This window comes from Motacilla alba, chromosome Z, assembly GCF_015832195.1.
Source record: "Motacilla alba alba isolate MOTALB_02 chromosome Z, Motacilla_alba_V1.0_pri, whole genome shotgun sequence".
NCBI lineage: Eukaryota > Metazoa > Chordata > Aves > Passeriformes > Motacillidae > Motacilla > Motacilla alba.
The window spans coordinates 68,224,261-68,251,428 of record NC_052046.1 but is presented as its reverse complement, the minus strand read 5'-3'; the positions used below and the strand labels follow the sequence as shown (position 1 = coordinate 68,251,428).

The following is a 27,168-nucleotide window of genomic DNA, read 5'->3' as shown; positions in this document are numbered from 1 at the left end:
ACAAAAAAATATTAATGAATCTGTTACTTTGTTTTTAACTCCTCCCTTTTCTTTGGCTCCAATCTCTTCATTAATAAACTGTCTTGGATAATGACACCAAAGTTCCATTGCTCACTCAGGGCATTTTTCTTGTACTGTATTTGGATGGCCTAGGAATATGGTGGACTGCAGCTGCCCTTCCTGCAAGCAGCCTCTGACTCACAATGTGGTTTTCCTTAAATTGCATTTAAAAGCCTTTGTGGTGAGAAGCAGCACCCATCTCAAGCTTTCCAACCCAGTCAAGGTGGAGGCACAGAAGCTACTCAACAGCTAGCAAATGGCACAAGATGCCATCCTCTGAATGTAAATCTTACTTCTTTAAAATGAAAAATGCAAAATCACTCCTTGACTTTCTAAGCAGATTCTGGACATGCAGTGTTTTAATAAATCACATCTGATGTTGTGGTATCTTCACTCATAAACAGTGGTATGAGAGGTCATCAACAGCAACCTCCATCTGCCTCTTTGAACCACGTTCAGTTTTCTTTACCAGTTTACTGGAAAAGGTGTGTGCTTCCCCCAGAAAAGACACAGACGTTAGCATTGATCTGGGTTTGGATCAGAAAGGTTTGGATGTAATCCATTTTAAAGCGTGGGTAAATTTTGGGAAGGGGATCAGTATCCAGTCTTTGAAGTTCCCTGAAGGTGGGACTTCGGGGTAGACTTTTTGTAGCACTTACTCTGAAACAAGCCTGTTTGAATTGCCTTGTATGCCTTGTGTTTTTAACAGCAACTTGGTAGCAGCTTATGAAAAAGCAAAGAAAAAGCATCAAAATAAGCTGAAGAAACTGGAATCACAAATGATGGCCATGGTGGAGAGACATGAAACCCAAGTAAGAATGCTCAAACAAAGAATAGCTTTACTGGAAGAAGAGAACTCCAGACCACACACCAATGAAACTTCACTTTAAGTGCATCTCTTTAAAGGATGCTTAGTGCCATTACAGCTTTCTTTCTTTTGGAGGTTGACTTTTAGGTAGCTTCAGATGTTAAAAGCTCTGATTGTCAATGCTGACAAAACTTAAAAGCTCCTTCTCTGGGATCCCAGAGAGGTATCATGGGGATAATAAAAGTGTTAACCTTAAGGACTGTTTCATTATGTAAAATGGCAGTGCCTGAATTACCATGCTATAATTGTGTACATTGTCTGTGTTGCTATGTCTGTATTCATACAGCTTCTCTTCCATTGTCACCCACGGGTGACAGTGTCACACAGCAGAATAATTCATGTTAAGAGGTTTTCATTTAGGCAGTTGGGAGATCATGTGGAAGTTTTCCCAGTCCCTGAGCTCTCTCTGCACACAAGTCCATACTGTACCCTCATGACTCGCTGCTGTGGTTGCACCACCAAACAGGCAGCTGCAGAGTGGGGATGACAGCCTGGCTGGCTTTTTCTTGGTGCCCTGCTTGCAATTCTGCTGCTCACAGTGCAGGTCAGGTAGGAAGACTCCTGTTGATTGGGGAAAAAATAAAGAAAGTGTAGTTGCGTCTCTGAAAATTATGATAAAAGTGTAATTCTTACAGTGCATAAGAAGGCCAAAGCCTGTGGGTTTCACCATGCCACACAGACAGTCTGTGCCAAGAGTGGGTAAGAAATTAGAGAAGACCTCCTGGTATTTATATTGCATGGTGTTTGCAACTACTTTGTGGAAAAAAATGGGTTTTCTTGCTATATACACTATCCAAGGTTTTCTTTGAGAAGCTGGGCCATTTTTGTCATGTGTGTTGTGCTTATTACAGCTTACTGTGATCAAGAGGTAGAATGTCTTCTTTTTATACTTTTTTTTTTACCAAAAAAGGTACTTAAGTAATGTACCTGTTTAATATTGAATACATAGGCACAAAATTATAGATGTGTAGATGTATGAATATCCAGCCACAAACAAAATGTGAATGGTGAAGTCTTACAGCTTTCTTAGGTTAGTTTTTGTTACTGCTAACATTCTCTTGTTTAAATCATGTATTACTGTATTATCAAACTGACTGAAGTGCAAATTTTGGCTTGTTAGGTTAATGAATATTAAGCAAATCATGGGGATTAGGTTGATTTCTGTAGGGGTCAAAATACAGGAGTCTGCCATAGCACCTGTTATATTCAGAATTTGCTTTTTTTTTTTTTTTTTTTTTTTTTTTGACAGAGTACGTGAAGAAGTTTTATGTGTGTTTTAAAAAGCCAAGCTATAGTCCCTTCACTGTGTTAGCCTGCTGCTGTGTTATGCCTCTGCTTTGCATTTTCCAGACTGATTTTCAGTGATTCTGATTTCAGGAAATGTTTATCGTTTTTCTTTACATGTTAAGTTGCACCTCAAGTTTTTTACTAGTTTATTTAGAATTATGATAACTTTTCTCATTTAGTCCTCCCATTACTAGTACTACGGAAATATTTTAGAGGACTCATTTTGCCTACTGTTGGGTTAGGTCAGACAACATAGTTGTGGGAATTTGTGTTCAGAATGTGGCATTATTGTTAACTCTTGGTTACATCTGGAAGTGTAGCAGTTGGTTTTCCATCTCTTTCTACTGTAGTGGCTGTTGTTTTCTGTCCTTAGTCATTCCTACTTCTCTGGAGTCTAGTACATCATCCACAAAGCCAGCATCACATGTGGTTGATTGCAGCAGCAAATTAAAACAATGCTGATTTCAGAATTTTTAGGTAGTGATGTTCTGGTTTTGATCAGTCCTCTTTCTCAGAATAATTGCACTTCTTAATTTATAATGTGACTAGAAATTATTGCAAATGAGTCTCTTGAGGGAGGAGGCACAGTGACTTCTTCTGTCTCTGTGGTTCTGCTGAGCAGCTCTCTATGGTGTTTCCCCTTTTCTGGCCCAATTTTCTCACATCGAGGAGGGTGGGGGTTTGCCATCATCCTCAGTAGTAGCTGAGCACGCTTGTTTTGAAGAATCACAAAGGAAAGTTTCCGTGTGCTGTGGCAAAAATGCAGTTACACTTTTGTCTTCCAGCATCTGAAACACCCATGTGACTTGAGGTTACCTCAGAATGTCCATGCAAAAATACCTTTCAGTGGAGAGGACAGGAGCCATACTGCACTGAGCTGCCTCTTAGGCTTATTTTTTTTCCCTATTTAGATTAATGGAATTACAGAATGGTTTGGTTTGGAAAGGACCCTAAAAATCATCTTGTTACAATCCCTTTCTGTGGGCAGGGACATCTTCCACTGGACCAGGTTGCTCCAAGCCCCATCCTACCTGGCCTTGGACATTTCCAGGGATGGGGCAGCCACAGCTTCTCTGGACAACCTGGGCCAGTGCCTCAGCACCCTCACACAGAAGAGTTCCTTCCATTAAAAAATTCAGATACTCTTGCACAGAGGCACAAAAAGCTGCAGCCTCAGTGTTTTTTCCAGGTCTAACAATTTGCTGATTATTTCACTACATTTAGCACAAATCTTCCGTGCCAACTGTGCTCTAGAAGTGCATTAGAATTATAAATCATCAGTAAATGTAAACCACTCCCATTTTTTTCCCATAAGGGTTGTAGATGGAAAAGCAAGTACCGCATCATTTGTTAGCATACTGGAAAGGATCAGCTGGGATCATCACAGGTTTAATGTTACTCTGAAAACTGTTCATTACTGATAATCAGCTTCAGCTCCAGTGTACCCCATGCAAATGGCACCAACCCTCAGAAAAAATGCCAAAAAAACCTCAAACTCCTTTTATGCAACTCAGAAGTACCAGCATACCAGAAATACCTGAGTGTGCAGTCCACAGTGACTTACAGCAACTTAACTCTCTTAAAGCTTGTTGCAGAAATAATAAATTTGCAAAGCAAGAAAAAAAGTGATTCTTGCCAACCTAAGTCCATTTATGAATTAATGATTGGACTTTTTTATTTTTTTAAGTCACCAGTGTGCATGAAACTTTGTATTTCACAGAGTGCTCAGAAAAAATTCACTTTTTTCCTAATTCTATGATGTATAAATCTTCACCAGCTTGAATGTACTGTTAGCTTTTGCAAAGCACATGTGACTGAGTTTGCATTCATGTCATATTCTACTGGTTTTGTTACAGTTTTCTCCTCCTTCCGTATACTGCACCATCCATTGCAACTTTAGAAACTTTTCACCTTACTGAATTACCTTTAAATGTGTTGCTACCTTTTCATTTTCAAGCAGCTGTAAAATAGCTACTTTGTGTTCATTTGATATAGAATTGTAAAAACTGCATTTATTTATACAGAGGCATTTATAATACTTATTTTACAAATGTTCTTATATTCTGAATAAATTTCTAATGCTGTTTCTTTGCCTTGCTTCACCATGGCTTGTCACTTCCTGTTGAATGGGACTGCCTAAAGACACCTTGGCACAAAGATATCTCCAAGCTAAGTTAACTGAGGGACGTGGTTTGACATTGTCAGTGAAGGTCACTTAACAGAGCCATGAAAAGTTGTTAAGAACTCAGATCTGGCCACAGGTTTTAGCTGGGCTCAAGAACATCAGTACCCTCAATATCTTCAGTGAACACTTTATGGAAATGGAAGGGCATGTGTGAACCTGTTACCACATGTCCAGTTCTTACAATAACAAGTTATATAGACCAAAACAAAAAGAAAACAAAATATTTAATATTACATAAATATTCTAAAGGCACTGATTGAAATTTACATACTTTCTTTCTTCTGTTTGTCTGACATTTTATTTTTCTTCCATTTTGTTGAATGGCATCCACCTTTACAGCTGACTTGAAAAATTAACTTCCTCTCCTGGCTAGAGGAGATATAATCACTGCTGGCTTAAGGCAACACATAAACATTCTACAGTGAAGGAATAACCGGTACCAGCAGCAGAGGCATCACAATCCACAATGACCAGCAATCCTTATATTCATACTTCAGTACTTCAATACGTTTATTTATAAAGTAATTTAATTTTACAGAGGAAAAAATAACAATATAGAAGAAAATGTTAACTTAGTTATAGTCTCCTAAATGGTGTGCTTCAGTTTTGAATCAATTTATAACAAACAAAATCACAATCATCAGTACAGTAGATGTTACAGGTAGTTACAGATTCTACTTAATACAATTGAAGAGCTGTCTAATGCCAACTTTCTTCAAAAGAACATAATGGAAGTCGTATAAAATCTGTAATGATTTTAACTCTTTAGCTGTACGTACTTTCTACTTAATGAGCACCGATGTGCCACTTACAGAGGAAAACAGATCGAGTCCTTGAGCTTTAACAAACAGGAGGAAGACATAACCTTTCATGCCTGAGGCACAAAGCACTGGCTCCTGTTTTCTGTGAGACATGCAGTGCTGCCCTGAAAAGTGTCATCGTTTGGAAGCAATACCCAAGGCCGGGTCCTGGAACATGAACACCAATCAAGCATTCTGCCTGAATTAACAACTCCACACCTTCTTCTGGGGGGTCTGTTTTGCTTTTTAATGGTAAAAGTGCTTTGCAAACCCAGCTAAACTGCTCCTCAGGGATGAAGTTAAACTTCCACATTGCGCAGTGCCATGCAGACACAGTAAAGTTCTGTTGCAAGTATTGGCGTGAGGAGTATTTGCTGAGAGCTCTTAATCATGCAGTTTTCCATACATTTTCTGCATAACAAAATTATGTACCCAACCAGTAAGATAAAAATTTCATCCCCACAGTTAAGTAATTTTGATCAAACATGCTTAAAACAATTTTGCAAAGTTCTTCTCACCATTGGAAATGTGTCACAGAGAACTGTGTTTGCAGGATGTGTTTTCTTAAAAAGCTATGAATGCCTTATTTTAAAATGATTAATGCTCCATGAGCTGTAATCATTTTCTTAAAGGCACTGAACTGTAACCCATACTGGAAACAAGAAGTTAGTTCTTCTGATCAACAATATAAATGCTTAGAAATTACAAAATACTCTCTTTTCAGTAAAATCCATAGAGACCTTTCCAAACTTCCAAACATTCTGTACTCTGTGAAATGTTAACAATTACTTAAAAGGAAGCATTTTTTTCCCTGGAAGAACTGAAGGAGGACTTGAAGACACTTTTGACTTCCCGAAAGAAGCCAGAGCTGAGAAAAATTTAAAGATAAGGGTTTCTGTAAAGCTGAATCTGTACAAAAAGTTAAGTCTTGCTAAACCTAACATTTTCAATGGAAAGACAAACCAAAATATTTTTATTGTACTGCTACCACTAGTTCCTCTGGTACAATCTTGAATGTGGCCAATGTCATTGTTGTTTACTGTTTACTTCCTTTTAAGTTCACAAGCTACATGAAAAAGTGAAATGCACACACAGCACAAAACCTACTGCATCTATCAGTGCTTATGTATGGGATTAAGGACAGTGCAAATACTAGCATTTAGCCTACTTCCATTCTTGACTACACTATTGCTATAAATGCATATGAACAAAAACATATTATGGAAGATTTTTAAGTCTAATTTACTGTAAAAGCACCTTCAGTTAGTTTGTATAAATTTACCATATATTGTAATAACAAAAACAATTTGAAATTATGAAGTTGTGTATAAGCACCAGATTATTTAACATTTACAGTGCAAGACTTAAAATAGGTTTATTTACAGAAATCAGTATCAACAAGAGAGACTATTCTACTAATTCTCAATAACTGTGAGATTCCTAACACATTTAGAATATAACCTCCTAACTTCAAACATGAAGGCACCTGGCTTTACCTCTGGAAAAGAAACCTGTTGCTCAGAGTTTGTAACAAAACCCCAAGTATCTGAGGATTAAGCAGCCCACTGACCCCACAACTGGACAGCCAGTTACCCCTGGAGCAGCAGTGCTGTCTTGCACCACAGGATATTGGAGTTTGGATTCTTAATGTAGACTCTTTGCTCTTCACACCATAATGGCATGAGTGCAAAAGAAAATGACCACATTAAGTAAAGGTTGGAAGAACTGTGTTCTTATCTGAAATTACAATCTGAGAGCAAGTATGTTAGAAGCAGCCAGACCCGAAACCTGCCTTGTTTTTAAAAGGAACTGTTATATCTGTAACTGCCACAGGTAGGTGAAAGAAAATCACTAAGTATTGTTCTCAAATCACCAAATTGGTTCAGGAAGGCTGAAGCACAGCACAGAAGCCTGGAACAGTGATTAGGCCCAAAATTTCATTAGAAACAATTTATGCAAGTTTGGTCTAAAGAATTTACATTGTGTTAAAAAATAATACTCTGATTGTGCAATAAATAAAGGTATTTGCCCCTCTCCTTCCCAGAACCACTGTTGCCAGACTTCAAACTATGCAAGACAAGTTACTTTCAAAAGCTGGATGTACATCAAGGAGCTGATGTCAGCAGCACTTCAGTCACTTAACTAACTGGGCAGGCCACTCTTCAGTCCAAGGTCAAAGTATAGAAGGATTCTGAGGAGACATGCTAAAAGCCTCATGCTAAAGCAGGGAGTTGATGTAGTACTAGAAACTGCACACTAGTACCAGATTCCTAGCACCACACAGCTGTAGGGTTTTTTGCTAAATATTTGTTTACTCTGCAAGCTGATTCCAAGAACACTGACTGACCATTCATTATCTGAATAACCCCTAACATGGCAGCATTCTCAAACTGACAGTGTTTGTTTTTCAAGTATCTCAACACCAGCTCAGGAGTCGGACATGCAAACTATTTATTTCCCTGTGTCTAGCTCCTGTAAAGTAAAAACTCACAGAACTAAAAGCCTGTATTTCACTTGCTATTTCTTCACTGTTTTATGGAAGATAATGTAAACAGTACTTCTAAACTTAGAAATACAATTATAAAGGGATGGTGAAATAAGAACATAAACAACAGTAAACAAAATGTTCACGGTGCAAGGCATGTTGGAGCCCATCAAATGGATCACATGCCACCACATTTACATAGTTTTAGGATAAACCTTACTAAGAAAGCAGAAAACAATGCTACTATAGGAAACTGTACCCTTATACAAAGAAATAAGTTATTGCATATTTATCACATTTATTTGCAACTCACATTAAGGCTAGGTTTACTAAAATGAATGACATATGTATAAGCTTCACTTTGGGTTGCTTAATGAAGCAACCAATATCTCTTACACTGAACCAACCTTTCACTAAGAAGAAAAAAATTACACAGTAAACAGAGGGCAGCCAGCATCTCCTAATCATAGAACATGCTTCTACTTCCATTATTCTAAAGACTTCCTCTTGCCTGGGACAGGACTTCCCAAACAGATGACAGATGCTCCATGTTCACTGTTTCATCAACATCCCCATTATTTCACAGAGCACTATCTATAACTAATTTATCTGAAAAGTCAAATTATTTATAAAAAGATTTCCACAGCCCGTTATTTAATTATGCCTTAGGAGAGTCCTATTAGCTCCACAGGCAGTAGCAGCCTCAGGATATGATACAAACTTCTGCCTCACCATGAGTAAAGGCACTTTTGCTGGGAAATCAACTAAAATCGCACAAAGAAGTAACTAAAGATTAGTTTTCACCTGAAGCTGAATAACGTAACCTCCTCCAGCATTATCCTCCCCTCTCAATCACTCTTCTTTGTCATTGTATGGCCTTTGGATACATTTAAGGAAAAAAACAACAACAACAACAACAACAACAACCAAAAAAAAAAAAACAAAAAAAAAAAAAAAAAAGAAAAATTTTAAAAAATGAGTCAAAGCTAGATTGAGCTATTTCACAATTTGGTCTTGAAAAACAAGGCCCTCAGAACTCTTGTCCTCCAGAAGGAGGAAATGCTGTAGTCCATTTCTCCTGTTGACTGATACAGAAGTTGAACACTCTCATGGCCAAAATTATTACACCATTAAGAGTTCCAAATCACCTGGTGCGAGGCGAGGCAGGTGAATAAACCAGGAGAAAGTTCTAAAGCTATTTCTGAGGAAAACACTAGGTAGGGTATATGAAGTAGGGTGATTGAAGGAAGACCAGGATTTTGGCTTTGGATGACATATATGAGTTGCATAAAAACACAGTGCATGTAGATACACTACAAGGGTGTAGTTCATTCAACCTATCAAGTTATCAATTACCTCTATTCTAGAGAAAAGTACATTTTTAAATCTGGGACATGCTTGCTATCACAAGCTGCTGTGACAAATTATTTCAGTGCATTTCTCTCCACTGCAACACAGATGCTCAAAACCCAATGACCTGCAGGTGATGTAACAGCTCATCACCCCAGCTCTTACAGGTTTTTTGTTTCTTCCGTCCATCCCCACCCCATCTTTCATGTTTTTCCTAAGAAAGCACTGTAGCTGAAAATGACTGAGGCTAGATCATTTAAATGCTAACTGCAAGTGCAATTCAATACTACCAGATATATACAGAGTAGATACATTACACAAGAGATCTGAGGACAACAGCACAGGATACAATACTGAACACCCTTGGAATAGTTACTGGAAGCCTGATTAAGCTGTTCAGTGTCACACAATGCCTCTATTACCCATGCACCTGCCTTCCTCCTCAGCAAGATCTACAGAGGCTTATTTACATTCAGTATAAATTCTGCACAAGTTACCTCTCGCAGACAAGTTTAAGCTTCTCTTTTTTCACAAGCAGCTGCTTTGTAACTTTTTCTTATGCAGCTGTGGGCAGTGCACAAGAGCTAAGTTAGACACTTTGAAGGGCTGAGTTTTACTCAGTTTGAGTGTCATTACTGAAGACCAAGAAAGAGTAGGTACAAGAAGTCAACATGCTATAGATTTGACTCAAGTACTAGTGATTGCCAGCCAACAAAAACTATCAGTGTGAAAGAAGGAAAGGTATTTGGGGCAAACAATCAGTACAGAGAAAGGATGACAGGCTGAGACTAGGTTTGAAATGTGCAACTTGGTTTCAAAATCACTAGGACAGAGGTGTCCTCTGAGAATTCGTTTCATTGCCACTGTGTAATATTGCAATGTTCTACAAAATAATGACAAACAAGTCCAATAATTTACATCAGAACAGTTAAAAGGTTAGCAAGCTGGTATACACCAACAGTTTAAAAAAAAGTCAATGACATTCTACAAAACACACAGCAAGTTACAATAAAAAAAATTTAAACCACAAAAAAATAAAACACGAGTAAAAAGAATGCCCTCTAATGCACAGCTAGGAACAAGTGAACTGAACATTGGAAAGGTACTTTTGTGGACAAAGGCTAGACTGCATTTAAAGTGCAACACTTGACTATGCCACTCCCATACTGCAAAGAGAACAAACCCTTCCAAACCAGCAGTCAGTCCCTGCATTGCATTTAAAAACAAACAAACAGAACAAAATAAAAAACTCCTGAGAAAGAGTAAGGCTGGATAAGAAACCCCCTCAATTGCAACAGGCAAGTCTGATTCTTATTCCTAGTAAGTTTGCTGTCAGAGGTCAAAACTTCTCATTATGGCATCATGGTCAAACTTAAAACTCAAGAAAGCTCTTGATGAAAAACCAAATTTGTAATGGCCATTGCATGCCACAGAATGTCCATCTACATGTTCTGGCAGCGCATCTTCGCTGGAGCAACACATCTCAAATGCTGCTTCTGTTTAAAGAGAAAAAAGTTTGAAACAAATTTTAAATGGGCAGTTGTGAATAAAAGTGTAACAACACAAAGCCACACCTCAAAAATATATTCAATTAATATTTATAACAAAACTTGTTTGCTTGGTCATAAACCAAAGGAGGAAGGTAACTCAAACCAGCCATATTTACAAGTTGTCTAGAGTCTAGAATAAATCTTCAAATTCACTGCAATCTGGGAACACTTTCAATAGGCACATACATATACATATATTTTACATATATAATACTGTTTCATTTCTCAATAGCCATTTCTTAACAAGAAGAAAAAAAATGGCACTGTTTCCTGAGCAGTAAGTAAAGAACTGTGTGCACTCTGCTGCAGCTTATTACTAGCAGACAGAAAGCCTTGAAACACACTCAATTACCTGCAATGTGTTGACTCAGATGCTCTTTTTCTAAACTAGCTTTTAGTTACTTTCTCACTCAGCCACCTGATGTATCAGTCAGTCTTAACAATTAAAGAGAAGAATTGCAAGACCAACATGAAACAGTATCTTTTTCATTAAAAAACAAACAAAACCTCAGACTACCTTGGAAAAACATGGCTTTATAAGATTTGGAAGGTTGGCATGAGGAAAAGCCCTCAACCATCATTATTCAGGTGCCTTCAGCCTGTAGCACAGGACAGTGGATGAAAATTCTGATTGCACTTGCCTGTTTCAAAGTTATCTTGAAGTCTTCTTGGATTAAGCCTTTTTTCACATTTCTGGTGAAGAGAATGACCATACATTACATATTTTTGATAAAGAAATGGCATTATATTTAAGCATCATCTAACAGGCATGCTGGTTTGCTTTGACACACCTGACATCTGAATTATTTTACCTCTAACTCAGCATTAATTCTGTCACATTACTTGATGTAGCAAACATGCTTTAAATCCACAAGTCTTTCAGAATCATGTAACCTTTTAACAGTCACTAAAACATTTCTAACATGCAGACTTTTAGGGGAAAATTTTGAATACTTTCTGTTTTAAGATGGAAGGGTCTTGCATATGATGGTGTGTCATCAACATTGTGCATGCATAAGCCCACTCTTCAATGGCCTTGTCCCAAAAAAGGCAAGAGGAATGTATTAGCAAACATGCTGCTACTGCCAATTAGATTGACATGCTTTAGAGACACAAACTCAAAACTCTCCAGGGAGGAACCGTTTTAGCCCCAGATATCGCTGCTGTAAATACACTGATACAAAAAAAATATGGGTCTTGGCACTCCCTGCAAATTAGGAGTTTCCTAGCCTTTAAATTACATCAGAAAATTATCACTGGACACAAAATATTTAAACTTCAAAAGACTGACCATCATGAAAACACAAGTGAAACAGAAAAAGAGAAATATTTAGAAAAGTTTGTGAAAAGCCTGCAAAGTAACTGTGGAGCATTAACAGTTATCTCCATGAAGATCTTACAGATTACCATTACAATTTTTTCCTATCCATCTAAATTTCTGGGCAGTCAATTCACTCTTCTACACTCAGACTCAACTAATAATTTCTTGCTGCAGTGAGGATTTTAGGACAAGTTTATGGTTTCTGTATGTTTACATGAATAAAAGAAGGCAATAACCACAAGCCAGAATGGGAAGAATTTAGTTTAAAGCCTGTAAACAAGAAAAACTAAAGCCTGGACAAGCCAGCTGAGCTGCACAGAGAACTGGGGGCTCACTGCTGCACAAAAGTCAACAAAGTATACTGAAGAGCAATAAAAAACAGGGATTCAAAAGCACATTCTACTATAAAAGACAGCACAGCCCAGTGAGTTAACTCCCACTGAGAACTGGACAAACACAATTAGTAACTGCAAGGGAAAGTAAAACACAAACAGTGTGACACTGGAATTTACAAACTTGTGTAACTAGCTCTACTGTATGACTGAAAAATTATATGAGATTCTGGCATCCAAGCCAAGTCTGTGTCTCAACAATTTTTGCTGGAGAGAAGGGAAATAGTAAGTATTTACATCACCACTTTATAAGTGTTGCACAACAAAACCCCATGCTTACAGTAAGACATCACACATGAATAAATAAGATGTGTACTACACTGAGTTATTACTGCACACCACAGAAGGCTTTTACATGACAGGAACCTGGAAAGCTGCAGGATTATGTACTGAAACAGCTGACAAATTTTCAACAGCTAAAACTACTTCTAAAATGCAAACTTTGAAATTTAGTATGCTTGTTTATAGATGTATATGCACACAAGGTAAAAAATGTTATACATCTACAAACATGTATCAAATACTCTGACCAAACATACTCTTGATAGACAGGCACTGTACTTTGCTTCAGCAGGACATTGTCCTGGACATTTGTTAAGCATTACTGGAGCCTATTACTGACACAGCCACTGCATGTTTCTTACCAAGGTATGGTTTTGCTTAACTGGTTGACTGTGCAGTCCATTTGTTCGCTTCTTTTGGCTGGAAGTGTCTTGATTTTGCTTTCTGCCATTGTTCCTCAGGCTCTGACTCTGCTGTTAAGTCCAAAACAAGTAGAGGGAAGAGTTTAAATGGCAGAATTGGACATCATTGCACTGATATTTTCTACTTAGTAACTAAAACTTCTCTTCAAGTAACTTCAAAACATATAAACAGTTTCTTTTGCAGAAAAACTGAAGCCCACTGAAATTAACCAAACATACAGTCAAGCTACATCAACTGTTACTCATTCTCTCTTGCACTAAATATGACAGAATTATTACACAATTAATTCAGTTCAGTGAATTTCCATGCACTGATGCAGATATACTAGAGATATCAGCAAAACAGCAAGTACTAATTACTGTCTGTACATGAAACAACACAACTGCTACCCGATACCACCACTTCTAGTGTGAGATAAATCTAAGAATTCCCAAGAGTATTCCCCCACTCCCATGTTTCTATTATTGCATTCTCTGGAGATGAAATTCACTGGTTTTGTCCTAGAGAGGAAACACTTATAAACAAAAACATCTGTTTTAAATAGTCCAGATGCATATGCTTGCCTAACAACCAACCTACCTTTACTTTCAAAACTTCAGACACCTCAGGATGATTATATGGCTTCTGTGGCTGTTTTGGCTTCACCAAGTGCTCTCCTGAAAAGCCATCTGTAAACACCTGTTGACTACAGCGAAGTTTGGATCTAGTACAGGAAAACAAAGACAGTTTACAACACAACTTCAAATCTACTGAGAGCAGAAGACAAATATGAAAAGATGGTGCTTTCTGAGAACAGTCTGGAAGACAATCTTAAGTAGCCTAGTATGGAAACTCTAATAATGCTAACTGCCACTTGCATTCTCCACAGACAAGAGGCCAAGTCCACATTAACATTTGTCCTGTTGGTCATAGCGTTGGTGTTGCCCTGGCTCAAATTACTGAAGTCCTCTCATAGGGACTACAGGTTTCAACGTGTGCTCTACCACTCTTCACTCAGCTGAATCTAAAGCCAGCAGGACATGTTCCTCTACTGATTCACACAGGTTTTATCTAGCACTTCTTAGACTACTTTACAGTCCTGCTTAGGAGAGTCCTACTTTTCCAGTGCAGAAATGCCAAAAATATTGAACTTTAGGGACTGGAAGTTATCTACTTGCTTTAGCTTCTGGTTTTTTTTTCTCATTAACAAGACTGAGGAAATAATCTCAGTTCTGACACTTGTGTATCAACACATTAATTAACTTCTCACCTTACTTACAGGTCTATGATACATGTTTATGCTTATTTTTCTGTTATTTACCTATTACTGGAACACAAGTCCTTGGAGAAAGAGAAATAGACAAGCAGTATTGTATATAATTGTCATTGTATAATATTGTCATATTTGTATGACCAGTGTTTTGTAAGAAAGAATATAGAGATGTTAAACTGACCTGGTTCTTACCTAGCTTTTTCCAAGTTGGGCTTAGACGGTGTGCTCCCTGCAGATGAAAAGCCATTGTCACTGTCTGAGGAGTCTCCATTCCTTCGGGAAATCCATTCCCTCAACGGCCTGTGAGCAAGGGGTAGTACAACAAGATCTACTTACCAAAACAAATCTAAAGAATTTAAAGTTGTCCGAAAGACCCTGGCCTAGCATTTGCCTCATCTCAAACATACCTGATGAAGGGAATAGCCATAAAAAATTTGTTAGGTGCCAAACCCAGCTTGGACTTTGGGGTCATGTCATTTCTGTGGCATGGTAATTTGTCGATGGAAAACCACTCAATATTCTAGAAAAACAAGAAATAAAATCAAAATACCCTCTATTGTAGCCATAGCAGAATTTTACAAATGTGTATCAGCCACTGTTATTTCCCTTAATTAAAAAATTACCATGGAAGACTTAAATTAATGGGCCATGACAGCATTTTTCACAAAAGGTTAATTAACTCTTCTGACTGCCACTACAGTAGCAGATGGTACAGTATAAAACTGCATGATACCACACCTAAAATATGAAAGGTATTAATCAGCAACTAAATTCTGAATAAGAGTTTCACAAACAAACCAACCAAATCACTGCACACAGAATGCCATAAATAAATGTACAGGCTTTGAATAACTTTTTAAAACTTTTTACTTAAAGTGTGATCAATACTGGACCACCATTCAAAAGCAAGAAGGGTGTTTAGTTTGACTTTAAGTTCCAGGTTTTGGTTTAAAAGAAAAAGAAACATGGTGATAGGACTGGATTTGAGTGATTGTTTATATGTTACAGTTTTAATAGTTTAAACTGTATACTTAGCAGAATGGGGAACAAAATCAGGAATTCTGACCACAGACAGTGTAGAAGAACCCACATGAGATTTGCTATCACAGAATCTACTCCGAGAGTCCCAGGTCCAGACAAGATGCAAATTATGGAAATAAGTTACAAACCAAGTAAGTATTCAATACAGTTCTACAGGGAGTACAAAACCAGCCTGCCTGGTGGTATTAGATCAGATGAAGACAAAGCTTCAAAATTCTGTCATTGCAAGAACTCTTCAACATTCCCACATATGGTCACTGTTCTACAAAGTACCATATTTACTGTATATTTTAAAAAACCCTCAAATTTCATCTTATGTCATATTTTAAAAAAACATGTCTCTAATGCAAGATATTAAGAACTGTCCAGTCAAATACTTTCTTTATTTAGAAAGTAAGATGCCCTGTTTAGTGACACAATCTGCATGGAAATACAGCTGTTTTGAACTGAACTGCCATAAAGGAAAAAAATATTCAAACTTCAAAGATTACAGATACCACTGACAAAGTTCCAACAAGGTGCTACCTGAGCCTTTGTCTTTCACTTTCACAATACCTTTTAAAAGCCTAATGGTACACCATACATCCAAAATAGTTCCCTTTTTCTGTCCCCTTCCCAACTTCCTCCTTAAAATATACTATTTTTTCAATCTAACAGTATTAGACATGAAAGAAAGAAAACAATCCTTAGTTTGTCCTTTTGATACGTAGGCTTTTGCATGTCCCCAACTAATAATTACACCTTGAGAATATATAGCTACATTTGCATCTGTAATTAGGAATAATACGAAATTATTAATATATACACCACCTACGAGAAGAGGAGAATTGTATTTTAGCAGCATGCTCTATTGTCTTTTCACGATGAATGGAAATGTCAGGCAGATGGTCAAGTATCAGACTTGCAGGTGAGCTGCAAGAAGTCAACACAAAACCCTAAAGAGATGCCACCTAGCAATTAAGGTGTTCATTGTACTTAGTGGGTTCATTATTTTACACACTTTTGGCTTTAAAAAGCAACTTCTGCAAAGTTCCTATAGATTCAGACAAGGTAGCACATACCCGAATTTCCCTTCTAGTTTTGGGGTTGAATTTCGTGCTCTTGGGAACTCCAGGAATGATGTACAGCCGTGCTAACTGATCATTGATTCGCAGCTCAATGTAGTCCTCTTTGCAGATATAATCTTTTATGTCAAACCCAGTTTCTTCAAACACCTGAGAAGTATTTAGATGAAATTAGTGTGTGTGTATTCAGAGTTATCCTTTCACAACCTATTACCACAAGCGAAGGAATGTCTATTTTTTAGATATATCCATGAAAGCTGCTGGGAAAAACAAGCTTTACACATATAGGTTTGCTCAGAAATAGAAAAAAAGGATCTACATGCTTTAAATTTCTCTGAAACTGCAAACCTGTTATGCAAGTTGAAACAATTTCTATTACAACTTCATGTAACAATTTATTAATATGGATGAGGTTAGTCCTCATCAACTTCTGAGATACTACTGAACTCTGTAGGCACCGCCAAGTGATGACCTCTTAAATTAGATTCTACACAGATGCAGCTTATGGTTTCAGATCTGTCCTGACTCCAGTGAAAGAAGTTGAAAGATTTATTTCAAATATAAAATAAATTGTCAGTCTATCCACAACGACAATCTAATCTGTTGGAAAAAAAGATTATAACAATAGTGTTGTTCACTAGTGAAATTTAAACAGATTTTTCAAATCGACAACATCGTCAAAAGATTTTTTTTCCTAGTGTAACTGTGCCCTTTTATTGCATTTGCTGGCATAACTTGAAGTAAAGAGGAAGATACACTTCATGCAACTCTTTCTTGAAGTAGCTGTCTAGTTTATCCTTGATAGGTACACTTAAAACAAACAAACAAACAAAAAAACCAAAACCCTGTGATTTCTCAGATACTGATTCAGTCCAATTGAAGAACACTAAATGCATCATACAACTTTCCCTCGTCCTAATTTTCTGTCTCAAAAACTCCGGATGTATTATGTTGAATGAACACTGAATTTGTACCAGTAATACTGTTTTACAGGCCGTTTTGAATATACAGCTTCACTACATATCTAGGTCTCCAGGAGCAATAAATACAGATGATTTTATTTTTCAGATTTTACTTGCAATATACATTGATTCTTGTTCCTGGGAATAACTGAAAAATAGCATAACTGAAAAAGAGAAAAGTACAGTTCTTTACAACTTTTACATGAAGTTCTACAGCCTCCAACTCAGTTCTTTAGCCTCTTTACACAGACCAGTGTACATAGGCTAAATTCGCATTGCTCCATGTTTTTACAGTTATGGTGACCCTTGAAATTAATACACCAAAAGTCTAAATTACATAAGATTTCCCAAGCACCACAAATAATACTTAAATGTAATGTACTTTAAATGTAAATTCACAGTTCAGCAAAGAACTTTAAAAACTGTACTCACTTCATTTAGCACATGAGTGCAAAAGAATGTGAAGCAAACCTTTTTTTGGTTTTATTTTAATATATAACCATATATAACCTCAACCTTGATTACCATTTTGGAACTCAGAAAGGCACCAGAAGAGGACTGCAAGAACAGACTATTTATTCACAAGATTTCAATAACAGGATTACCTAAGTAAAGTGCCTTTTCACCCAACACATATATCCTGATTTCAGAAAAAATTCACTTCTTTATCTTAAAGGAGTTGATATAACTTACCTCTCTAGCAGCACAGTCATGAGGTGCCTCTTCTTTATTTACTTTCCCTTTTGGAAATCCCCAACCAGATTTTGCTAAATAGCCCTGAACCAAAAGAACCTACAAAATACAAGGAAATGGAACTGTCAAACATGCAGGTGTTCTAACCAATTTCATTAAATGTCTTCCCTCCACCATCCTCTAGTTCTCCAAAAGAATATGTTAGCCTCAAGGAAGGAATCCATTAGGTTTTCTGTGTTCTAGCAAGAATGATGAAATATTTTACAGAATCGTGTAACTCAGAATAAAAAAATAAAATCTGAGAAGGAAAGCATGCAGGAGTGTGTTTACTGACTCACATATTGTATTTCTGTACACAGCCACAAATATCAAGTAACTGTCAGATCTCTACAAATCTGACAGTGAATGTAAATTTCTTCAGAAGAAACATGTAAACAACAAAGAATTACTTCTGCCAGCGTACGCCATCCCTCCCGCTAGACAGTCCTTCACAACTATTTCCATACTTACATTTTCAAGTGTCTCATCAAGGATAATTGCACCATAGGTTGGCACTCCCATTTTGTATTCTTTCCACTCATCTAAAACCTTTTGTACATCTTCACCTTGAGGCAGTAAAAAGGGGCAGTGATTGAAGAGTATAGCAGCATGTTAAGGAAGATAAACTTAAGCAGCCAGTTCCACAGTATGTAGCGAATACAAAAGATATTCACTCCAAATTAGAGTAAACACTCCCTCCCCTAAGTCCTTTCCAGACAGATTCTCTTGGAAGTAAAAAAATATTACAAATAATCCACTACCAAACACTGAAAGTCAAAGTGCATCAAGTAATTCAGCAATTCCTATACAAAGCAAGAACATCTAAATAAATGAAAAAAAAACCTAAAGAAGAATGATTGCACAAGGCTGATTGTTTGAAGGAAGGTAATTTGAAAAAAGTAACACCATAACAATTAATTTGAATATGTAATATTTGCAAACACATTTTCTTAATTTTGAAGTGAGCAAGACAGAAAGAGAATCAGTTTCTTGTGCTTGAAATAAATGGCAATACATTTTTGTCCCAACCATTTGTTAAGATTATGGCACAGAGTCCTATCTTCAGTACTTATGCAAAAAAACCCACATTTTAATGACATATAGTTACAGAAATCTAAATTCTAATACACTTTATCAAAACTCACCATGCAGAGAAAATATAAACAACCTCTATAACTCTAAAATTTTGAGAGAAAATCCGCAAGTCCTTAATCAAAGTATTAATATTATATATTACATATATTATACTACCAATAAAAAATACTCCACAGCAGAATACTTAAAAATACACTGCAGCAGAACTAATATTTGTGGCAAATATGGGCTAGAGAGGGAAATATTAATGAACATATAACATCTATTACACTGCATTTCTTCTGCGCTGCCTACAATTACTGGGAGAATTTTGTTGGTATGAAAATACATTTATAATAAAAAAATATATAAAATAACAACATAACATCAACCAACAAAATATGACCACATATTAAAATATGTTAAAAGCTGTAGTACTTAGAAGTAAATACACATTATGAAACTAACAGGTAAGTATGTTGTGTAGTGAAAGCATGGGTAATATTATCCTCAAAGTTAGAGGCAATATTTCAATCTTAGATCAAGAACATATGGGACAAGGCTAAAACTAAAATGCTTGCTGGATGAAAGCCACAAAGTTTTCTCTAGCAAGAGATAGATAGTACACATTCCAGCAGTCCTTGCAAGCAACAAAAAAAAGCAGAGGCCAATCATTTGAATTCAGTAAAAATGCAGTTTCTACTCTACAGAAACTTCCAACAAATACATACCACTGCCCGTGGCAGAACACATACCACCTTCAACTACTTTAACATTTATGTCACTAGTTACTTGAAAATTAATAAACTGTGGAGCTCAGTTTGATGAGCACCAACAGCTCACCCTTGAAACCAATCTAGCATGCAAAGTGCAACCATGAGAAAAAATCCTCAAACATCAGAAATGGACCATTTTCCATAGTTTTTTAGCAGTCCAAGAAACATCTCTTTTGTGGGTGCCACAAAATTATGGAAGCAGTGAACTCAGTAACATCACATACCCAGCAATACTAACTTTTAATCATTAACACATGAACTGACATTATCATACTACGAAATATCGTTAACAATGTTTAGTTTGCACTTTACAACTGAGACAGAAAACAATCAGAGTAATAAAAAGGATATCAGCTTTAGCAAAGTCTCTTATCCCACACTGAGGTAATCCTGGTGTGTTTTGCATGTAGAAATCCAAATAAAACCAATGGGCAAGTTCAATCTGAAAACACACTCTGATTGCATTGTCTCTCTCTTCACTTGGAATGTGCAAAATAAATCGGCTGCCAGGAAAGAAAAAGAGTAAGATTAGCCAAATCTACTGACTTAAATCCAGCTAACAATAAAACATTGCAACAGAACAATTCTTGATCCATTAGCACATACCAACAGACCTCCAGATCCTCCTCATGTTCCACAAGGACAGTAAAAAGTTTTCACAAAGTAAAATACAGTTTTTAAAGTCAAGAAGGAAAATGGATTATTATGATCTTTCAGAAATATCAATTACAATATACTAAGTAAATTAACTGTCGTAAAAACAGGGAGTGTGAAGACAACCTACTTAAATGGCTGTGTTACAAAAATGAAAGCAATTTTACAAGTCCGTTAAAGAACATCTGCAAACTCTGATAAGATATTTCAGTGCTATTTTTTTCTGACATAAGTTGAACATAGTTATATATTTTCACTTAAAACCACAGTAAACTAATAATTTACATAGATCTTAAAATTCAATATGATCCTACAAATTTCCTCAGTCTGAAACTGAACATGGACAATCGGGTTTAGCCCAGATACTGGCAAACAGACAGAGTCACTGAGATAAAAATTGAAGCAGCACTGTGTGATAGCCCATTTTAGTAAAGCAGAAGAAGTGTTATTTATTTGTGTATTTATATCAAAAGCAGATCTTCCTTTTTAGAAATTTAAGGTCATATACCCCAGTGAACTTAAATCACTTGATGGAGATCTTTGACATTCAGCTCCTGAGTGCAACCAGCTAAATTCCAAAAGTGCATAATATCACTGCTCAAAGCAGAAATACTGTATCTTTACTTAAAATCTGAAAAGTATTAATTGTCACAGGATCTCAGGATTGGTTGCCTCTCTAAGACAGTCTGTCCAAGGACAGAGGCAGAAGGTTACTGGTGCAGGCACACACCTGATACTCCCCAGGCTTCGAGGCACATTCACAGGTCCCCCCAGTACTAGCACAGGTCTCCTTTTCCACCCCACAGCCCTGCCCAGATCCCAGACCCTCACACCTCTCACGCAGATGGTCCAGTTTGAAGTTTGCTAGTGAGAACACGTGCACAACAGGTCTGGGGAAGGCACCTGTCCCCCTCCCACACAGCGCACGGGCGGTGACCCACAGTCCTGCTACAGCTGCCTGTGCTCTGCCCCTCACTGTCGTGGTTTGAGAGGAAGTGGGTTTTTGGGAGGTGGTAGTAGTCAAACCAATAGGTGCCCAGATGTGGATATTGGCACCTGGTTTGACCATTGAGGATATGGATCCGCCTCTGAGAACACAGGGGTTAAAAGCGAGGAGCTCCCAGGGGATCGCCCTCTTGGTTCCGGTCGGAGGAGAGTTCAGACCTCCCCTGCCCAGCTTCGGGCTGGGCGGCGGAGGGGAAAGCCATGCGGCCGAGGGAGGTGGCCCGGAGCCTTGGGCAGAGGACGGGAGGCGATGGTTCAGACGAGAGTGAGTTCCCCACAGAGATGGAAGGGTGGAGGAACTCAGAGAGGCAGCGGGCAGCCCCCCTTCCTCAGGAGAGAGAGAGAGAGTGAGAGAGAGGTGCCAGTGCTATCTTGAACTTAATAGTACCGGCCTGGCCGAGGAAGAGAAGTGGGGGGGCAATGGGAAGCGTGCCCAGTGAAGAGTGCTGAGCGGTGTGGGAGTTCGAGATGAACAGAGACTGTAATTTTAACCCTTCTGTGGGACGGTGGAAACCTGGCAAATGCTGATCCTCCGGGAGTCGAAGGAGGAGAGAGACGGATGAGAGGAAATATAAAAGTGTGATGAAAGCTGTGCAAGTGAAGAACGACGGAGAGAAGTTGAGGAAATCCTAAGTAGAGGAGATGATAGAGTAGCTTTTGGCTGGACTTTTCTGGTATAGCCATGAGCAGAATCTTTCCTGTAATACAGAGACTGCATTTTAGGGGGAGGCGGCGCCAAAGAAGTGATGGTGAGACCCCTCAGCCCCAGGGGGTGAAATATTGGGGGGGACTGGTGTCCCGAAAAGGTGAGAGACTGTCGTTCTCTTCTGAAACTGGGTAAGGCATCCTTAAAAGGGGAAACCCTAAAAGCAGCTCTGGTCCATGTGCAGTAGTGAGAGCACTAAACATAAAAGGAAGAAGTCACGACGTGTAGTGCTGAGTGACGGAGAATTAGCCTGTGGCACAAGGAGGACTCCTTCTCTCCTTAATAAAATGAGAGGTGATTGTCGGAAGGGTGGAGATAGACCGTATTAATTATCTAAAGAGTGATGAACTGAGAAGAGATCTAAAGTTTTGTGTCATTCCGTAAAATTGAGTGGGGGGAGGAGAAATGTTTGAGAAGTTTCCATTCTGCTCTGTGTGTTCATTTTATAATTGTGTAATAATAAAGTTTTTTTCTCCTTTGTTTACAAGTAGAAGGCTGCTTTGCTCTGTCTCTGATCACATCTCACAGCAGACACCAGAGAAAGATAGGTTTTCATGGAGGCACTGGCATTAGGCCAGCGCCAAACCATGACACTCACTCACACCACTTCCCCCACAGAAGCTGGTTTCCAGGACACTCGTCATTGCCACCCCAGACACTGGGAGCCGAGACCCCCTCCTTGGAGTGGATGGCACTGAGATCTTCTCCCTCACTCCAGCAGCTGACAGCTTCCCCAGTCTCACACACAGCTCCCATCAGCACCTGGCACTTCATCCTTGGAGCACACATATACAGGGGGTAGAGAGTGAAATTATTCAGACAAAAATAAGTATTTACTAAGAAGATGTAAGATAGGACAGTCTGTGACACTTGGGCGGAAGGGTCAGACAGAGAAGTATACTAACTTGCCCAGTTTTACAGCCAGCCTCTTTTATACCCCTTTCTGTCTACCCTTGCTTCATCCCTCCCTGCTTTGCTTTTCCTGTGGTACTCCCCTCAACCCAGAGTGTGGGATCCCCCCAGGTCTAAAGCCCTACCAGATACAAAGGCCAGACTGATATTCCCGAGAATGACGCCTGTGGTTTCTTGGCAGTTGGTCAATTAGTGCAATTAACAGGTCTGTTTCTTGTCATTGTGTCTACTTCTGATTTCTTAGGTCTGTGTCTAAATATTTTTTCATTCTGTTTTCCTGTTTTCCAGGAGTAGGTCCATACTCAGATAAACTTGCTGGAATGAACATTCCTATACCCCCTCATCAACCAGCGGCCAGGTTTGGTTTTCACTACCGCCTTCCTTATCATTCCTCTGTTCAGTTTGTAGCCTTGTATGCTTTATTTACGGATTTCTCATCTTCTTATCATTCTTCTGCTGGGTTTGTAGCCTTGAATGTTTTATTTATTTATTACGCTTTTATCTCTCATCTTCCTATCCAATTTTCACACGGAAAAAGGGCCTTGGCCAGATACCCTTAAAGACCTTGGTAGGCCTGAGAGGGAGTCTGTGTGAACCTCATGAATTTCAACACAGCCAAGTGCAAGGCGCTGTGCCTGGGCTGGGACAATCCCAAGCACAATGTAAACACAGTCTGATCAGAGAATGGATGGAGAGCAGCTCTGGGGAGGAGGATTCGGGGTGTTGGTGGATGAGAATCTTGACATGAGCTGACATTGTGAGCTCCCAGCCCACAGTGTGCACAGCAGACTGAGGGAGGTGATTCTCAGCCTTTATTCTGTTCTGGTGAGACCTCACCTGAAGTGTTGTGTCCAGCTGTTGGAACCGCAATAAAAGAGGATAGGGACCTGCTGGAGCAAGTCTTCTCTGAGGTCTTCCAGGATCTCAGAGGGGGGTAAAGAGAGCAGGGTAGAGGATTTTTACTATGTCATAGTGACAGGACAAGGGGGAATGGCTTTACAGAGAAAAAGGGAAGGTTTAGACAACAGGAAAAAAATTCTTCGCTATGAGGGTCATGAGGCACTGGCACACACTGCCCAGAGAAATTGGGGATGGCCTGTCCCTGGAAATGTTCAGTAGCAACCTGGTCTAGAAGGAGTCCCTGCTTTTGGCAAAGGGACTGGGATGAGATGATCTTTAAGGTCCCTTCAAGCCAAAGCACTCTATGATTCTCCCTTGCATAAATAACCTTATTCACATCAACATTTTACCACTTCCCAATTTTCAATTGGCACTACCACTCCCAATTTCTTTTGAAGGCTCTATTCTGACTGCTGAAAAGATCTCTTATCTATAAAGCTGCCATAACTAAAAGATAAAAACTTAAAAGCCTACATTACACCTAGTTCATGATATTTTCTTGCCCCAGCACTGCAGTTGAACATAAATCTGAAGATAAAATATGCAGCAGTATCAAAGAAGAGCAAGAACATGCCAGGGATTAGGCTTAGCGAATAATAACACAGCCAAGTACAATGATACTTATTAATCAAAAAGTTAACTTCTAAGTTACTTGGAGTGACTGAAGTGCTAAAACAGGCATCTCTAGGTTGTTCTAGTTACAGCTGCCAGGTGCTGACAGTGATGGGCTAATGCTGGACACACTGTGGGACACAGCTGGAGGCAGCAGCTGAGATGGTGGTGCCTGTGGGGAAGTGTATCATAAGGACAAAAATGGCAGACAGGCAGAGAAAGTGAAAAAAACAGCATGAAACAGCAGTGCAAACACCAAAGTTGGAGAAGAAAAAGGAAGAGGAGATGCCCATCCTACAGCCCGTGGAGTATCACGTGCTGGAGCAGATGGCTATGTCCTGAAGGAGCCTTAGCCCATAGGAGTGATCTCACACTGGAGCAGGGGCAGAGCATAAGAGGGAAGGAGCCCCAGAAAGGATATGCTACGGACTGACCACAACCCCCATTCCCCATCCCCTGAGCTGCTCGCAGTGGAGGAGGTAGAGGAGAGAATGAAAGGATGAAGCCAACATGAAGTTCCCCTGGGAAAAACAAGGATGCAGAAAAAGCTCTTTTCCAAATGTTTGGGGTTTTTTTGTGTGGCTTGGTGAGCATCAGGCCACTTGAACAAGGTGAACCAAGCACAGTCTGGAAGTCAAAAAACGGGGTAAAAGTACTTGTTTACAAGACGAAGGAAGTTTCAAGGAGCTGCTAAACCCACATTATGTCTCTGCACATCCACTTCTTTACTCAGTTAAACAACTCCATAGCAGAAGGCAGCACGACAAAAACTGACATGGATACCTGTAACTTGTTATTTAACAATACTTCTACCAAAATTTCCACTAATATCATATATAAATTGAAGAACGTAGGAAATTACAGACATTTTTATAACACATTTATAACATCAACAGAATCACAGTAAAAAACACCATTTCTAAGACAGAAGATGACAGTATCTCAAAGAAACATATTAAGGCACTGGGACTGATCCTATTACAATGTAACATTCAAATACTTATGTGCCCTTCTATCAGTCACCCCACAGAAGTGACACTAACAGGCTGTATTGGTTTTGTAGTCACTGCAATTCCTTTCTGGATTTTCTGAAGAAATCGCAACTCTTGTGTCATATGTGAACAGGGATCTGAAAGGCATGTTCCTCTCTCTGCAGGGAGCCCAAAGGAGACACAATGAAAACACAAACATGCTTCAGAGGCCAGATTTAGGGAATTGAAAATTTACATGCCTATCACAAACTCAGACTTGCATTAGACAAGTGCAAAACAATACTGAGCAGGACAGTTCTAGCTTCCTGTGGTATTCTCACTCCTAAAGATTTTCATTCATTTGAAAACTGTAATTACAGTTAAGTGGGGTATCTTTGTTCTTCAATAACCTTTCCCTCTTTTACGTAAATACCTCATAAGGAGTCTCTTGGAGGTGGAAAGATAGAAGGATTATTTCATGCTAAATATCATATGCAGACTGTCATCACATTCTGGGGATGACAGACAAATTACAAAGTTTGAAGGGCTACACCACAGTTGATCAGAAGCTGAGACCGCAGGGGGGGAAATGCAACTTGGCCCTTTTAGAGAACACAGAATCCACGCTTTATGAAAATTCAAACCTGGAACAAGAAAAGCGCTTCACTCTGAAAGAACCGACAAGCAGGAGAGGGCAGCTTCACACCGAAGGGTGTTCCTGTGGCTCTTCCCTTTCCGCTCGCTGGCACGTTCCCTTCCAGCAGAGGCAACTCACCAGAAGGGATTCCCTGCCACCCCTTCCAAATGAAATCAGACCTCGGAGCACCAAGTACACACCAGCGCTCGGCTACACGTCACGCCAGCCCCACGCTCCCAGCTCTTCTTTCACCTGCGCAAACACCGCCGACGCAGTTCTATCTTTTCCGGCCCAAACCCCACAAGAAATCCCCACAAACAATGTTCTTCCACTTCCCCCGTGCACTCGGCTCCAGGCCCGCCGCCGGAGCAGCCCCACACCAGGTCCAGAGGGTGCCGCGGGCAGCCTTCCCGCCCTTCCAGGACGGATTCCATGGGGAGGGCGGAGCCTCGGGCACGGGGGGAACAGCCCGAGCTTCGTCCTTCCGCTTCCCGGACGCCGCGAGATGGCCAAAGCCGCCCCTCGGCCCGGGTGGCCCCGCACCCCCTCAATGCCTCGAGCATCTCGGGGCCCGCGCCCCGGGAGCGGGCAGGGTCAGGCGCCCTTCCCACTCTCCGGCAGCAGCGGCACCGCAGCCCCGCGGCCGCCCCCGCCCGCGGCCGTACCTGCATAGGTCGTCCAGGACGCTGCTGGGGATCTCGGCCCGTTTGGTCTCCATGGGGAAGCGCGGCTCATCCCGACGCGGCGGAGGCCTGGGCGCTGGGAAGCGGCGGGGGCGGGGCCGCGCTGCGGGGGGGCGGTGGAGCGGCGGCTGCCGGGGCCAATCGGCGCCCGCTGCTGGCGGAGCGGCGGCCAATGGGGCGGGGC

At 39.6% G+C, this 27,168-nt stretch overlaps 2 protein-coding genes across 6 annotated transcripts in view; one reads left to right on the top strand and one right to left on the bottom strand.

Moving 5' to 3' along the window:
- MCC (MCC regulator of WNT signaling pathway) overlaps positions 1–8,608 on the top strand; it is a 193,050-nt gene extending 184,442 nt beyond the window's left edge. For all 4 annotated transcript variants that reach the window (XM_038124871.1, XM_038124873.1, XM_038124872.1 and 1 more), the window contains one exon: positions 770–8,608. In XM_038124871.1, coding sequence (XP_037980799.1) covers positions 770–950 — 181 coding nt within the window. In that variant the 3' untranslated portion in view covers positions 951–8,608. The remainder of the gene's footprint in view (positions 1–769) is intronic.
- DCP2 (decapping mRNA 2) lies at positions 2,173–27,108 on the bottom strand. Of its 2 annotated transcripts, none has more exons than XM_038124875.1 (11): positions 26,967–27,108; positions 20,256–20,407; positions 18,526–18,653; positions 18,016–18,114; positions 16,358–16,510; positions 14,663–14,775; positions 14,448–14,555; positions 13,583–13,706; positions 12,943–13,053; positions 11,227–11,278; positions 2,173–10,531 (listed from the first exon to the last, which is right to left on the bottom strand). In XM_038124875.1, exons 1-11 carry the CDS (start codon positions 27,017–27,019, stop codon positions 10,368–10,370), a joined length of 1,257 nt encoding a protein of 418 aa, XP_037980803.1. In that variant the 5' UTR covers positions 27,020–27,108; the 3' UTR covers positions 2,173–10,367. The 2 variants fall into 2 exon arrangements, with proteins under 2 accessions (XP_037980803.1, XP_037980804.1); XM_038124876.1 differs by having other exon boundaries at positions 12,943–13,050.
- Positions 27,109–27,168: the final 60 nt, after the last annotated feature.

Coding starts and splice junctions, on each gene's coding strand:
- DCP2 (XM_038124875.1), bottom strand. CDS start 27,019: ATGGAGACCAAACGGGCCGAGATCCCCAGCAGCGTCCTGGACGACCTA. Junction 16,511..18,015: donor ATGACTGTGCTGCTAGAGAG/GTAAGTTATATC, acceptor AATACTTCTCAG/GTGTTTGAAGAAACTGGGTT. Junction 13,054..13,582: donor CTGAAGTTTTGAAAGTAAAG/GTAGGTTGGTTG, acceptor TGGACTTAACAG/CAGAGTCAGAGCCTGAGGAA.